This window comes from Lontra canadensis, unplaced genomic scaffold (genome assembly GCF_010015895.1).
Source record: "Lontra canadensis isolate GAN:19392208 unplaced genomic scaffold, GSC_riverotter_1.0 scaffold2, whole genome shotgun sequence".
Classification (NCBI taxonomy): domain Eukaryota; kingdom Metazoa; phylum Chordata; class Mammalia; order Carnivora; family Mustelidae; genus Lontra; species Lontra canadensis.
In genome coordinates, this window is record NW_022630996.1 from 40624449 (window position 1) to 40641452 (window position 17004).

General features: G+C 41.0%; 1 protein-coding gene across 1 annotated transcript in view; it reads left to right on the forward strand.

The window, feature by feature from the left end:
- Positions 1–17004, forward strand: part of JAZF1 (JAZF zinc finger 1) — a 278681-nt gene that overhangs the window by 144064 nt on the left and 117613 nt on the right. The window contains exon 2 of the mRNA XM_032872531.1: positions 729–801. Within this exon, the coding sequence (XP_032728422.1) occupies positions 729–801 (73 nt within the window). The remainder of the gene's footprint in view (positions 1–728; positions 802–17004) is intronic.

The window sequence follows — 17004 nt, forward strand, 5'->3', positions numbered from 1 at the left end:
GTTTAGTGCAAGCGTTGCTCCAGGTGAGAAGCTTGAGAACGTATTTCTAGTTGTGAAAAGTGCATTTTGTCTGGGTGCCATGTTGGAGAGACCCCCATCGGCGAAGGTTGCTATGGTGTTGAATCCACGCTGTTCAGGGGGGAAAGCCCATCTGATGAATGTGGTATTTGTAGATTCTGAACCAGCATGGGAATTCCTGATTGAGGTGTCTAAGAAAAGTTATAATAAACTCATTATACAATTAAAAAGGAGAGGAGCTGCCCTCCAGAATGTAAATCCAAACCCAGAAAAGTGTTCAGTGAGCAAGAACAATACTCCGTAGGTTTTCAAATTGATGGGAGCTTTCCAACGGCAACTAATTTGTTCCAGCATTCAAGTGAGCATAATTAACAGAGACTTTCTTTCTTGGGCCGATTACCCTCCAAAAACCGTGCCAACATTGTAACTGTAAGCAGTGAAAACCAATATTTATGAGGGGGATTGTGCAAGATTTTGTGTGACAGATGGACATTTTATCACTGTTGATGTTTGGAATTCCCTTGAAAAGTAATGTAATATCTTGTTATTTATGAATGAATGAACAAATGATGGTGCTTTTGCTGCCTGGGTTTTCTTTAAAAAGAGGAATGTTAAATCTTTTTCTCCGTTAGCCCCTATTTCTTTATGTGAGGCACCCTCATATATTCTGATGCAAATGCTGAAAAATCACAATTGTGTTTTTATTACAGATACAGATCCACGTGTTTTAGAAAAACAAGAATTACAGCAGCCAACCTATGTTGCCCTCAGTTACATTAATAGGTAAGCCGTTTTCAGAATTTATAGCAACTTCGTATTTTGGCTCTACCCTGCTGTATCTGCCACATGCTTTTTGTTGAATATTTCTTTTTAACAGAGTAGAAAAAATTGTTTGCTGTCTTAAAATATTTAACATGCACCTCTATACAGAATTTTCATGTTTCTCTGTTGCAGAGGTATGGGTCTGTATTCTCTGTGCTTATGGCTGAAAACACGACGGATTTATAAGCTCATTCTAGAAGTATTTTGTATGCAGAGTTAGTATATGCTCTTTTGACTTAATAAGGCAGTTTGAGACATTAATGGATTTATGTTTGAAACTTTAAAATCCTGGGGTGAAGAAGTATTTTATGAATTCAGAACGTTGTTGGAATATCAGAATATATCAGGATATAACAAACTGAAATAATAACAGAAAGTTATTTAATAGCAGTTCATTTTTCATAAAAAACTTTCTTAGCAACCGACCCCATCTGTGCAGCATAACATGAGTTTTTACTGATACCTAACGTGTGAGCATGACTTGAGGGAACACTTAGAACTTGATCTATCAGGTCTGAAAGAGGACTTGGTGTTTCAGCCAACTTAATTAAGGAGACCGTGATTTCTGGAGACAACCTAAAAATCAACGTATGTTAAGAAAACCCACACCCCCAAAGAGAAAAAGGCAAAGCAAAAGCAGGATTGGCTTTTAATGAGAATGAAAAACTCTGCTCAAAATTCAATGCATAAATTTCTATCAACTGTCCCTTTTTTATGAGGCAAAGATTGGTTTCTGTCTCTCTTGGTACCAGAACTCAGGTTCAGGGTTTGAAGTAGAAAACTGGGAATGAATTATCTATACTGTTCCGTTTCAAGGCGTTTTGGGGGGGAAACTTACTTAAATCTTTGGAGAGCTTTGAGTTGGAGTTGCCTTATTCCATTTGAAGTTCTTTTATAAAGCATGTTTTTCAAATGACTCATGAACATAAACCTCTATCTGCATATTGCCTCTGGATTTCCTGCTTACCGGCCTTGCCCGGAAGTGAGGTGAAGAATCTGCAGCGACTCCCTGCCCCTCATTTTTAAAAACACTTGACGTAGAGCACCTTCAGAATCCCTTCAGATGCACATGAAGGTGTACGTGCTTACCTGGATTTCTCACAATACCCGTTTCTGGTGATAAACGTGGGTTTTGAAAAGTCCTTGATTATACGTTAGAATTATGTGTATGTGATATGTTAATTAGCCTACTAATACTGGGCAAGAGGATCAACAGGCTTATAAATTAACTGTGGCATCGAATAGGAATTCTTAGTAGTATAGCTATTGTGTTTTGGGTAAAGTGCTACCTCTGTGTATTCAAATTCCTATAATACCAAACCTTATTGTGCTAAGAATCTGACATTTGCACATTTGGTTGGGTTCATATTGCCAGCCATACAGGCAGCAGGGGTTCTACTCACCAAAGAAATCCTCTGCCAGGTGTGACTTGGGACTATAAAAGAAGATGAAGAATAGGGACAAGGGCCACACACAAAAAACCACCAGAGCACTTGAATCAAGTAGGATAGTTGCATAAACTGTGCAGTAGGCTAAGCCTGAATCCCAGAGAATCTTGGTGTAGGAAAAACAACAATGTGAACATGTAGTTCTTAACTCTGAATTCACCGCATCCTGGCCCAGATGACTCAGAGTAGACCTTCTAGGGCATGGGTGGGCTTGCTGCTGGTCTTTAGGTGAAGAGAAGGATTGCATATGGAGACTTGCCACGTAACTAACAACCTTTCTCACTCGATCCATTTGTGGTTGGTATTGCGTAGGTAATGTAGTACTTAACATGTGATAGGCACTCTGGGTATTGTAGGTGATGGATAAGCACCTAGTAAATGAGAGAGCTGAGCCATGGGTAGCTCTGAGGAGGAAGCCAAGTCTGCCACAGGGGGAGAGAGGCTAAAAAGGAGTCTTAGGTCCCTTAGACTTGGAATTCACATGAAGGGAAACGTTGAAGGGAAACATTGAAACTCACATGAAGCCCATACAAGATTCGAGAAAAGAGTAGTAAGAGCTAGGGAACTGGAGAGAAAGTCAGCTTGACAGCAATATCCTGAACACAGCAGAAAAGAGTACTAATAAAAATAAAGTTGAACAAATAAAAGATTTTTTTTTCCCTCCAACCTCAGGGGAAAATAGTCTAATTTTGCTGAGCAGTGAAGACGGAAAAAGAATATTTTTCTGGTCATGTATCTGTTTATACAACTCTAATGTACTTTTGGACATCTCAAAATTGAGATGAAACTTCCTTTGGCAAGAACATTGCCAAACACTGAAAGCAACAGAGTTTGGGTCCTTAAAATGGAGCTAACTTTTTGGATTCTAAAGTGAACTGAGTGGAAATTGGAGCCTTTATTTATACCTATTTTAAATTGCTTTACTCTCTTGAACACAATGTGTCAGACAAACCTTTAATTCCTTGAAAAGCGTGTCTGTTACAACACCTGAGCAAATTTTAAAATATAAAGTGTTTTATGAGAATGAGAGAGACTGAATGAATTAGGGTTGTGGGAACAGTTTAGGGTGGGGGAGATGGATATGAACTTTAAGGATAGACTGCTCTGTTAATTTTGTGATATGAGGAACAAGGATTCCTCCATGTAATGGGAAATTTAATTACTGAGTCTGTATAATATTCATATACTTGGGAAGGATAAAGGTCAAGAGGAAAGGCTACACGATTTTGAATGAGAGAGACTATAGAAGAAATAATAGGGGCGCCTGGGCGTCTGCCTTCAGCTCAGGTTGTGGAGGTCCTGGGATTGAGCCCCAAGTTGGGCTCCCTGCTGAGCGGGGAGTCTGCTTCTCCCTGTCCCTTTGTCTCTTCCCCCTGCTCACTCAATATTCTGTCTCTCCTCAAATAAAATCTTAAAAAAATATATTAGAGCAAACATTACACTTATGCTTTGAGCTCTGTGCTAAACATTTGTCTTTAAAGATTTTATTTATTTATTTAACAGAGAGAGACAGAGCAAGCACAAGCAGGGGAAGTGGCAGAGAGGGAGGGAGAAGCAGGCTCCCCACCGAACAGGGAGCCGGATGCGGGGCTTGATCCCAGGATCCTGAGATCATGACCCAAGCTGAAGGCTAGGCAGAGGGGACACAAAGAGACCTAAAGATCAGAGTATATTGCCATGCTGTAGATAACTGGAGGGTAGTAACCTAATAAAATAAAAATAGTAGGAGACCGCAGGAGCTAAACCTGCCAGGAGAGAGGGGATCGGTAACTGCTAAATGATACTTTGGAACCCCTAGAGCAATTTGAGTGTGGCAGGAACATCCTACTGGAGCAGGCCTCTATGGTCCTGGGGAGGGGCACCCTCCCGTCGCAGGAGGAAAAGGTGGAGCTCTCGAGCATGGGGCAGAAACTGTCTTCCACTCCAGTCTCTCCAATAGGCAAGTGATAGGTGAGCTGTAGGGTGAAGTCAGGTGAGTCTCCATTAAAAGGGTGTTGAGAAACCCTAGCCTGTACCTGGGGGTTTCCTTCAGGCTATTGTGATGTGGTTCAGGTCGCTGCCTTGAGGGAACAAGAGAGCGTATTAGTAATTTGTGACTTCCCTGGATGGGTAACTGAGATAACCTAAAGACCTAGTAACCTACATGGCCTCGGCTGCAAGTTGTACTGTCTTTGCTACAAAATTGTTTTTCTTATTTTAGAAATTTCATTTTAATTTTAATTTTTCAACTACGTATATCATTTTGGGGTAAGCTGTCAAGGCATAGCCTTCCTCGGCACAAATTGTTACCTTTCTTGCAGTCAGTTCCTTGTCATTTACTACCTAAAAAACATTTAATCTTTTCTCTCATCTGAAATACCGCTCTACTCGAATTCTCTTTGTAAGACCATGCACTCTGCCTCAGTAGTGGGTTTGACCTGCTCTGAAAAATGGATTTTTAGTTAGCTTTGTGTTTGCTATTAAATGGCAAATTCTAAAATGGGTTTCCTAGAACAGCAATTCCAAGAGGTATTTTCTTGTGTCTGGGTCTGTTTGTCTGTCTCTCTCTCACACACGCACTTCATTTACTCACCCAACGATTCTGTGGCCAGTTAAGTTTGGGAAATTCTGATTTAAATAAAATGGGTTTCTCTACAGTAGCATTTATCAGGTCTTTTCCTTTGCTGCTATGCATTTTAAGTCTCTAAGACAAAATATGTTTCTCGTAGGGACCTGATTCCAGAGCACTTTTTCTTGAAGCATCTGACGGGACTAGCATTCACCAGCAAGGGGTTGCTAGAATCCTGTCACTTTCACCTAGATCCTCAACTTCCCCGAGGAACTCTGAAGCCGCCTTATTCAGGAAAGCTTGCTATTCTTTTTTGAATCAAAATTTAGAACACTACCTTTTTCCTCATGGTCAGCTGGGACAAAGGAGAAAATTGTGCCCTTTTATAACTCAATCCACTTGCCTTGTGCCTTTTTTTTTTTTTTTTTTTGAGAGTGAGGTGGGGAGGAGCAAGGAGGAGAGAGAAAGAGGACCCTGAGATCATGACCTGAGCTGAAGATAGACATTTAACCAACTGAGCCCCCTAGGTGTCCCTTCTTGCCTCTTTTAATAGTGATCCCTTGGGGAACCTGCATGGCTCAGTTGGTTAGGGGTCTGCCTTGGCTCAGGTCATGATCCCAGGGTCCTGGGATTGAGTTCCGTGTTGGACTCCCCGTTCAACGGGGCATCTGCTTCTCTCTCCCTCTGCCCCTCCCCTTGTGAGTGCTCTCTCTTGCATGCTCTCTCTCTCAAATAAATAAATAAAATCTTAAAAAAAAAAAGTGATCCCTTTACTTCTCACAGCCTTCCCAGGTACCTAATTGGCTTCTATGAAATAAAGCTTATATTTTCTTGCTTAGAAACCCAATTTATTCCCCCCATCTCCAATGTAATTCTCTTCTCTCTTTGAGAAATAGAATAAGGCATTGGTTATAAATTGGGAGGAGTGGGGCGCTTGGTTGACTCAGTCAGTGGAGCCTGTGACCCTTGATCTTGGGGTTGTAAGTTCAAGCCCCACATTGTGTGTAGAGATTACTTAATCTTTAAAAAATAATATGGGAGGAGTCAGATGACTTAGGTTTGGGTCTTGTCTCTGCCATTCATGAGCTTTGTGAGCAAGTTGACAAGTCTCAGGCTCTGTTTGCTCCTCTCTAATGACACTTCTCTTATTTTGAGTGTTAATTCATGCACTTAAGCACCTGCAACTGTGTCTGTGACATAGTGTTATATAGGCATAGGTCTTCGAATTATTTTTTCATATTCTCATGCAAGCATCCTTTTCTATCAAGTAAGTCAGTAATTAGAGGAACAACTGCAGAGAGGAAGCATTGCTTTGGAGTGGGGCCAGAACAACTCCCACCAGGAAATAAGCTCCATGAGGGCAGGGACATTTTCTGTCTCCCACAACTGTGTCCCCAATTCCCAGAACAGTGTCTGGCACATGGTAGACTCTCAGTATTTATTGAATGAGTGAATGAATGCATTGTGAATTTGTGTCTGAGTCAAAGAGTGAAGAGATAGATGATTCTAGGAACTCTCAGGACGCTTCTGTGAGAAATCAGGACCCTCTGGTATTCACTTGCATTGGGAGGGCTACATGATAAAAAATGGAATGTTGTACTTTTATTCAGCATTTGTATGGAATGCAGAGCTATTAAGATCTATTAAGTGGTGGCTATTGCTAGTTCCCTACCATAAACAACTGGACAAATTTATGAAATAATGGTTTGCCAGCTCTGGATAATTGGCAGTAAAGACTGAGAGAAAGGAAACATGAGGTGAGCCCTCTGATCACTGGCTCACTCGGAGGACCATTTCCTTACCACCGGAGTACGTTAGAACGTACACAGCACAGCAGTCCCACCATGCTCAGAAGACAGGTCAGTGGTGGGGTGACTAGAGATGGGGAATCTGTAGCACAGGGGGACTAGAAATGAGGGATCTGTGCAGAAGGGAAGCACAGAAGTGTACATGAGGGTCCTTCATGAGTCCATGGCTCAGGGTGGGCTGCACATGTTATTTGCTGTCTAAGACTGAATCTTACCAAAGGGCAGCAAGTACATGGGTAAGAATGAAACCATGAGAACAGAGGAGAGGTGGTGCTGGTAGGCACTGCATTCCAGCCCAGCCAGCATGGAAATGACTGGTTAACCTCTTTTTAACTAACTCTAATTCTTTTAACTGAAATATTAGAAATAAGAACTTTGTCCTTAAGTGTAGCATGCTTTAGAGCCACTCTAACAACACCTAAAACCAAGCCTTTGCACCATCTTCAGAGGAGACAAAGTTCTGAGGTTAGTCCCGACAATTTAGATATTCTTGGGAAACACTTTGGGCTTTTCACAGATTTGCCTAAGAAGGTATAAATCTAGGTCTGTACACATTCAACATAATCAGCCTGAAATTGAACGGCCTGCTAGAACAAAAATCAGTCATCTAAATAGGAATGAATCTGGTATGATGATGTTTAATATACAGTAAAAAAAATTACCAGACATGAAGGGCAGGGAAATCTTATCCTTAGACAATAAAGACCCTCCCTAACATCTGATATGGCCCAGATGTTAGTTTTAGGAAACAAAGACTTGAAAGCAATCATAAATGTGTTCAAGAACTCAAAGGAAAAGTACACTAAATAAGAGGTTGTTTTGAATGAAAATAAAATCAGTCTGGATGCTTTTTTTTTTTTTAATCCTCCTACCAGAGTATAAATTGCTTAATGAAAGCTTTCTTCCTTTTCCCCACTTTTATTCCCACTCCAAAACCTCACCTAATTCCCCCAAACCATCATTCTCGCTGTTTCAGTTGGACTCATTTTTGCCAGATTATAGTCTGTCGTAGCCTCATAAAAAAAAAAAAAAAGCTTTAACTAGCTAAGTGTGCACCGATCTTCTATTTTATACAAACAAGACTGAAACATTTTATTTATTTTTTACTCTAAAGACAGTAGGTTTCATTTTTGTTGTTTTTTTTTAATGAAACCACCTGTTTGTGGTCTTCTGAGAGCAGTCTATATTTATTACAATACAAGACATTCTTTCCTATTTCCCTCCTTTGTCCACCAGATCTGAAGTTCTCTGTCCCCCAGTTCTATACTGAAGTTTGTGGCCTAATGTATGCCATAAACATGTTGCATGCTGTTAGATCTCAAACACCAGACATTATGCTACCATTTTCTTAACCTGTGTTTTTTATGAACATCAGTTGAAACAAAGCCAAGATGGCCGCCTGCCAGATTTTCCTTGTAATATCTCTGACCTGATTTGGCTTGCTCATTGTGTTTTGCAAAAACCATGTACTCTCAAGGGACACTGGAAAGCTGGAAAGAACCCTTATGTGACATTTTGGCTTGCTTCAGCAGAATTAGCCTGTGCTGCTGGCACAAAACACATGGTGAGAGAGGGGAGTCTTGGCAGAACTTGGTGATATGATTTGCTTGCTAGGCTCTGGGCTTCTTGCATAACTTCTTTTTGTCCAGTTTGTTTTTAGGGCATTGGTATTTGAAATCAGATTGCTTATGCAACTCCGCATTAGGCCATTTTTTTAGTCTTTCTTTGTCCACCATCAGTATTTATGACTTTTTTTTTTTTTTTAATTCCAGTATAGTTAACACACAGTGTTATATTAGTTTCAGGTGTACAATATAGTGATTCAACAATGGCATACAACACCCAGTGTTCATGACAAGTGCACTCTTAATCCCCATCACCCACCTCCCCTCTGGTAACCATCAGTCCCCTATATTTAAGAACATGGTTTTTTTGGGGCACCTGGGTTTCTCAGTGGGCTAAGCCACTGCCTTTGGCTCAGGTCATAATCTCAGGGTCCTGGGATCGAGCCCCATATCAGGCTCTCTGCTCATCAGGGAGCCTGCTTCCCCCTCCACCGCCTGCTTCTCTACTTGTGATCTCTCTCTCTGTCAAATAAATAAGTAAAATCTTTAAAAAAAAAAAAAAAAGAACATGGTTTTTGGCTCATCCCATGTTCATTTGCTTCTTAAATTCCACATATAAGTGAAATCATATGGTATTTGTCTTTCTTTTATTTCACTTAGCATTATATCCTTTAGATCCACCCATGTTATTGGAAACGGCAAGATTTCATTCTTTTCATGGCTGAGTAATGTTCCAACAGTGCATGGTGGTTCCTTTTTCTCTACATCCTCCCCAACCTTGCTGTTTCTTGTATTTTTTTTTTTTTATTTTAGCCATTCTGACAGGTGTGAGGTGATAATCTATTAGTTTAAAAAAATTGTAGTTTTACTTTGCGTTTCCCTGATAATGAGTGATCTTGAGCATCTTCTCATATGTCTGTTGGCCATTTTTGTGTTGTCTTTGGAGAAATGTTCATGTCTTCTATTCTTTTTAGTTAGATTACTTCCAGTATTTCCAACTGGGACATTTCTGTGTTGGTCAGTGTCCAGTGCTACCTCTTAGCTCTCTCCCCGGCACTGTGTTGACCTTGAAACACCTAATGGCTCAGACCTTCCTTTCTTGCCTCCCCATTTGGGCTGCTTGCCAGGTATTGACTTTGAATTTATCAACCTAGATTAATTCCATTGTGCCATTGACACTGCTCACACATTTTCTCCACTCAGCCTCAGATAAAACTAACAAGTGCCTCTCTACTCAGGCTAGCTGCTGAGAGTCACTATAGAAAAGCACCAAGTAGTGGGACTCCTCTCACCACAAACACATCCTCTCCAACCTTAGCTGGGCCTGCAAGACTGTCCCATAATCCTTTTTCATCGCACGTTAAAACCTTGCTAAACTTACCACCATCAATTTCAAGTGTACCCATTATACTCAAGTTCCTAGAGGAATTTCCGATCCCCTTACCAGTAGGTGTAAGTTCCTTCTCAGTTCCTGTACTGAGAAGATATAAAGACTGTTTCTCTGTCCACCCTCAATTTCCCTTTTCGTCGTCTCCAAATTTACCTGGATCTTTCATCCACATTCTCTTCATTCCCTTTGTTCAAATCCAGCACCACGGCTTATGCTATACACCCGTGTCTGAGCCTGGTGGGCTCAAAATCCCTCTCCTCTGGCTTCATTTTGTAAGAGCACATCTACCCAAGGGTCTTGTCTGTTCTAAGAATTCCCTGCCCATTTCCTCTTCATGGATAACTAAGGCATTTTCCTTGACACCTTCACGTACTTGGCCTACCTGCATTTGATGCCATTGGCTACTTTGTTTTGGAAACCCTTTCTTGTCTTGTGCCCATTAACTTTTTCTGTCCTCATTCTTCTCCAACTTCTTTACACAAATGGAGGCTTCTCCCTAACTTGTGTCCGTAGCATTTGGCTTTTCTGTGTATATTCACTCCATCCCATGAGTGCCTCACTGGAGAGGACTCCCCAGCCTGTAACCCTAGCTTTCCTCCAGTCTTTGTTTCTAACTGTCCTCTCCTTACTGGCACATGAATGTGCAGGATGGGCTCCACTCATCCACTGCCAGGTCCGTTATTTCACACCTGTCTCTGAAACTGATTCTCCTTTTTGGATTTACAGTGTTGTTTAGTAGTACCTATTCATTCATTATTCTAGGAAGCATGGACTATCTGCTTGCCCTCTCTTTTCTTCCCGTTTTCAAGTAGCCAGGCACAAAGTTCATAACGTTTACACCCTAATCACCTCTTGAATGCTTCCCCTGCCACTGTCTTGAACCTCTAACTTCCTGTTTTGGATTGTTTCTGTGGAATACCTGTCTCTCCCATGAAGAGTATGAGCTCCATGTAGGCAGGAACCTTGTCTGTCTTGGTCATCACTATATCCTTAGCTTCCAGAACAGTGCCTGTTACACATAGGTTTTCAATGACTACATTTTGAAGAAATGTGCAAATAACAATCACAGTTGTGTGTGTGTATGTATGTGTGTGTATTATGTTGCCCTCCCATTATGTGTGTTACTCGTCTTCCTAATTCCTGCCTCTTCACACCTGACTGTATGTCGAGTACTTGAAATAAGGGACTGTTGTGCATAGTGGCAAACCTTAACATAAGGGATGACCTTGGAGATTCCGCCCCCCTCCTCCCCACCACCATACACATTTACAAAATGACTCAAGGAGCTATACCTCTCTTATTTCATTTGGAAATTCAGATCACTGGCAGTAATCTACTTGATTTATCATTTTCCCCTTATGTGCAGCACCTCGGAGTTAATTAAGAAGGCCATGAATCTTCCCTCCATAGCTCTAGCACACTCCCATTTGCGGGATACTCTCATATTGCTGAGACTGTTGATTTGGGACTCAAGTTGAAACATTACTTAATTTTCTCACATTGAGGTTCATTATGTTGAGCCTAAAGACTAGTCTTGCCTTTGAAGGCCCCTTCACTGGCAAGCTTTAAAATAGCTCTGTGTTCCCAGTTTCTAAATAACTTGTTCTCATTTCCGCCACCATAGCCAAGAAGTTGGCCGCTGTCTCAAGAGTAGTGCAGCGAGGTCAGCCTCATGACCCCAGAAAGACCTCTCCCTCCTCAGCCACAGTGTAGACTCTCACCTCAGGTCTTTGTGTAGGTTGTTTCCAACAATAGCAACATGGACTTAGGACAGCCATACAGCTATGTCATCCCAAGCAACACAGGACCATTCAGCCTGAACAGATGAGGAGTCCAGTCATAAGAAAGCATTCACCTTAATTAGAAGACCAATGCTAAATTTTTTTTGGAAATTGTCATGCAAAGGAAGAATGAAATGTGTAATACAGAAAACTATTTTGTCTCATCACTTTCAATACAGAGTAGCTTCTGCTGAGCACCTACTCTGTGCAGGTCACTGGACAGTGTGTTTGGCTATATCCTCTGTAATCTCATAGTGACCTTATGTCACAGCTCTTTGCTCCCTTGTACACTTAATTCCCAAGAAGGCAATGGAAGCTCTTAACCTTTTTAATGTCTTGGACTCCTTTGGAGAGCTGGTAAAGCCTATGGACGGTTTCCCAAAATATTGTTAAATTCTTAAGCCAAACTACATAGGATTATGAAGAAAATGATTTATATTAAAATGTGCTCATCAAAATATTAAAATTACACATTTGTGGTGTGGTAACATATGCTACTTTTTTAAGAAAGCCTAAGTGCTGGGTTCTTAGCCTCCACAACTTCAGATTAGTGATGAGTATAAATATTTACAGACATCTGTTACAATTATACTCTATCAAATTATCCATGACCTCTGTGGATGCAAAGTCATAGGTACGGTGAAAATACTGTGACCGGTTGTCTAGACTCGTTATTGAAAAGAATGCTACGTTTCAGTTAGAGTTTCAGTTTAGAGGTTCCTGGAGGTAAAAATGTCAGTTGTCTTTTTAATCCAAGTTCAGAGATTTCCTGAATCCTACCAATGGTCCATATGGGTCCACAGACCCCAGGTTAAGAACATCTCTGTTAGGTGTCACAGTTAAGTAGCTTTTAGAGGTGGGCTCAAAAGTATGCAACTCCAAGGTCTTTGCTTTTTCTTCTGTGTCCTAGTAACTTCTCCTCCTCTTGCTGTACTTCCATTAAAATTGAACATAGTTTACGTGTCATCAGGCTGCTCTGTGTGGAATAGGTGGCAAAAGCAAATCCTAAAAATTAATTGGTATATAACAACCCCTTTTATTTTACAAAGAACTTCACAAATATTTCCAAGTATGCTGGTTTCTTATGAAATCACACATTTTCTCCATTGAGCCATGATTCTACTATAAAAGATTGTTCTTACCTAATTTTTGTCAAGGATCAGACAAACTCAGTGACTTAATAACCACGTTCGCACACAGCTAGTAAATGGCAGACTTGGGACTTGAACTCCCAAGTCTTTTTGTCATACAGCCCTCTTGTCCTTTGGGATTGCCCAGACTCTAAGGTAAAAAGAAGTCCGGGGATTTCTCTCAAAGCTGTGCACAATCCAGGCATGTCCAGGAGGAGGGCAGTGTCTCCTAATCTCCACCTCCATTGTCTCTCACACATTGCCATTAATTAATTAATTAATTATTGTGTTTTGTTAGTCACCATACAGTACATCATTAGTTTTTGATGTAGAGTTCCATAATTCATTGTTTGCGTATAACACCCACTGCTCCATGCAATATGTGCCCTCCTTAATATCCATCACCAGGCTCACCCATCCCCTCACCCTCCCTCCCTTCTAAAACCCTTAGTTTGTTTCTCAGAGTCCATAGTCTCTCATGGTTTGTCTCCCACTCCAATTTCCTCTCCTTCATTTTTCCCTTTTCCTAATGTCCTCCATGCTATTCCTTATCCTCCACAAATAAGTGAAACCATACGATAATTGACTTTCTCTGCTTATTTCACTAAGCATAATCTCCTCCACTCACGTCCATGTTGATGCAAAGTTGGGCATTCATCCTGATGGCTGAATAATATTCCATTGTATATATGGACCACATCTTCTTTATCCATTCGTCTGTTGGATGACTCTTTTCACAGTTTGACCATTGTGTACATTGCTGCTATGAACATTGGGATGCATATGCTACATCTGTATCTTCAGGGTAAATACCCAGTAGTGCAATTGCTGGGTCATAGGGTAGCTCTATTTTTAATTTTTTGAGGAACCTCCACACTTTTTTCAAAGTGACTACACCAACTTGCATTCCCACCAACAGTGTCAGAGGGTTCTCCTTTCTCCACATCCTCTCCAACACTTGTTGTTTACTATCTTGTTAATTTTGGCCATTCTAACTGATGTAAGGTGGTATCTCAATGTGGTTTTGATTTTAATCTCCCTGATGGCTAATGATGATGAACATTTTTTCATGTCTCTGTTAGCCACCTGTTTGTCTTCTTTGGAGAAGTGTCTGTTATGTCTTCTGCCCATTTTTTTTTTTAAGATTTTATTTATTTATTTGACAGAGATCCCAAGTAGGCAGAGAGAGAGAGAGGCCAAAGGCAGAGGCTTTAACCCATTGAGCCACCCAGGTGCCCCTCTTCTGCCCATTTTTTGATGTGATTATCTGTTTTGTGTGTGTTGAGTTTGAGGAGTTCTTTATAGTTCTTTGATATTAGCCCCTTGTCATAGTGTCATTTGTGAATATCTTCTCCCATTCCGTGGGTTGCCTCTTTGTCTCGTTGACTCTTTCCTTTGCTGTGCGGAAGCTTTTGATCTTGATGAAGTACCAAAAGTTCATTTTCACTATGGTTTCCTTTGCCTTTGGAGACATGTCTTGAAAGAAGTTGCTGTGGCCGATGTCATAGAGGTTACTGCCTGTGTTCTCTTCTAGGATTTTGATGGAGTCCTGTCTCATTGAGGTCTTTCATCCATTTTGAGTTTATCTTTGTGTGTGCACACATTGCCTTTAAAAACCTACCACTCAGAATTTGCGCACGTAGACTTCTCTAATCAGATATGGAAACCAGATGGAGTTATCAGACTTGAATAATTTAAGTGCTAGCTTGTATTTTATGTCCTTGTCTTCCTTTGCTGATAAAAACCAAACAACAGGTGAGGAGCGTTTTTCATTCCACCCTAAGCAGGTGATCATTTAGTCCCTGGTCATTGCACTCATGTCATTCCTGTCCCAGGGGCTTTTCCCCCTGGCCTGATTCGAGTTAGTGCGTTTTCCTTGACCATCAATCCACTCTATGCTGTTGCTAAGGCCATAAACGTGTGATATTCGACAAGTAGAAGGATTTGCAGAAAAGCCTTCCCAGGCTTCCACCTTCTGTGATAGCTGAAATTTCTGCAGAGATTTAGGTGACGATGTGCGCCTGTGTAATTTACAGATGGCGAGGCTAGTGTAAAATCCCTTCTTGCCAACTGCCTCTCTCCTCTAACGAGATAGGATTCAGTATGCTGAGGCCAGAGATTCCATCTGGCTTTTGGAGCAGTCCCTGGCTTCTCGGCAGTGTCTGTGGACATCTTTTCTTGCCTGTGACTGACTTAGCCAACTCCATCTTTCTTTACACGGTGAGAGGGTTGAACAACAGTTAGAGCTCTTCTCGGAAAAACTCGGCATCGCCTTGGAAGCTTCTGTGTTTGCCTCTTTTCTATCAGATACTTCCCAAGTTTGCCATTTGCCCAGATGAAGGTTAGCAGAAAGTGGTGTCCTAGTCTTTAAACCTAGAGAAAGTTCTATGGCTCTTTGGGCTGGCGCGGAAGCCACAGGGGCCTCTGTCCTGCGGACTTTCAGGAACTATAGAATCCATTATTTGTGCAAACTTGATTTGTTTTTTTCATTTTCAGTACTGGGACAGATTAATTGGAAGCAGCTAAGCTGCAAGGTGTGCTTAGACTTGTTCTGCATTGTGCCCATACAGACGTTTGCTCCTTATTGCCTGCTTTATTGTGCTGTTCAGCACCATGCAGATTCAGTGACGGACAATTCTCTTGGGCCAAACAAGTGTGAAAAGCTGGTTTCCATATTGCATTAATCTTTGCTAGACAGCAGCCATGTTTTTAAAAACTCAAAGCCAGAATGTTTTTTAAGAATAATGTAGACTAAACAAAAAAAGTAAATAAAAAATAAAAATTAAAAAAAATAATAATAATGTACACTATGCCCTTGATTCCCTACCCCTTAAAAAAAGTTCTTTTCCTCGTCTTTAGCACAGATTTCTCTAGGGCTATAGTATCAAGGTCTTGTTTTTTAGATTTTTAAAGGGGCATGAATGTATTTGTTTATAATATAAATCTTAGTTCAGAGTAGAAAAGCCCTTCAATTTCTAATTCCTGAAGTTGCCCAACACCCCAGTAGCCCCTAAAAGATGTTGAATACAAAAATACCAGATCTTGGCCCTGGAATTCTGCCTGCTATAAGTCTCTCTCTCTCTTTTTTTTTTTCCCCTTCCCAGCTTCAAAATAACAGAGCTTTACCCATGGCTGTCATCTCTCCCATCTGTGGATAAGTTTATTATGTGAATGTGAATTACAGGTCTCATTCTATTGTAAGATAACACTGTTTTGGCAAAGCAAGTTAATTAGGGTTTCAGGTGATCTTCTGTTTTAATTTCTACTTGTCTTGTTTCTTCTGCTCAACATGTTTTTGAGATTGGGGGTGACTGGGTGGCTCAGTCCATTGAGCGACTGCCTTCAGCTCAAGTCATGATCCCAGTGTCCTGGGATCAACCCCTGCATCAGGCTCCCTGCTCAGTGGAGAGCCTCCTTCTCCTCCGTCTGCTTCTCCCCCTGCTCCTCCCCTAGCCCCCGCTTGCACTCTGTCTCTCTCTCTCAAATAAATAAAATCTTAAAACATGTTTCTGAGATTGATCCATATTACTGGATGTATTAGTACAAGTTTTGGTTTTGCTCATTGCTTAGTACCGTGTCATGACTTACCAGATTTATTTATCCATTCTGTTGATGGTCTTTGCTATCATAAGGAGCATGAACGTTCTGACCAGTCTTACCATGGGGTACCATTCATGTTTCTTGGTGTGTTACTAGAACAGGAATTGCTGAAGCATGCTGTAGTGTGTATTTAGCTGTCGTTTTAGAAAGCTGTTGAACTCTCCTGCAGGCAAGGTAGGAGACCTTGGTTGCTTTGCATACCCCCCAATACTCTGTGTTGTCAGTTACTCCACGTCTAGTATTCTGGTGGTTGTATAGTTGTACTTAGAGTAATTTCTTTTCAATCCATCATACCTCTTTATTTTTGCTCTATAAAAACACTAAAAGAATAAAAAACTGAAATAACACTTAGATTTCATGAACAGATACAGTGCTTTTGAGTTTATTCACATGTTTAAAAATGAACTATTTGTAAAATTTTGCTTTATCATTTGTTTTTTCTAGATTGCTTGATTTTTTAAACCTTTGGTAATCTGAACCCACAAATATGCGTGGTAAGAAGACATCAGTTCCTCTTTTTACAAAGAAAAGTGTGACTCTGTTGTATCCCTCCCATTATCACCCTAAGGAGTAGGCAGTCAGAAAACTGGGATGTCCCTGTATACTCTATTCTCCTGGGCAGCCAAGCAGAGGGTGTCCTGAGCCATTCCCGCCTATGCCTCAGGGAGGGATGAGCAGACAGGGTGCAGATGTGCCTGTCAGATGGGCCTGTCGCGTCTACACTCCTGCCCTCCCAGATTCCCTTGTATGCGTGTGTGGACCATGGCCAGATGCCACAGCTGTGTCAAAGTTCTCTTTTCAAAAAAAATGAAACCAGCTTTTTTTTTTTTTTAAGGAAAAAAAGCAAGGTGCCTCAGTATGAATACCTATGTAATAAAAATCTAAAAAAGTGCA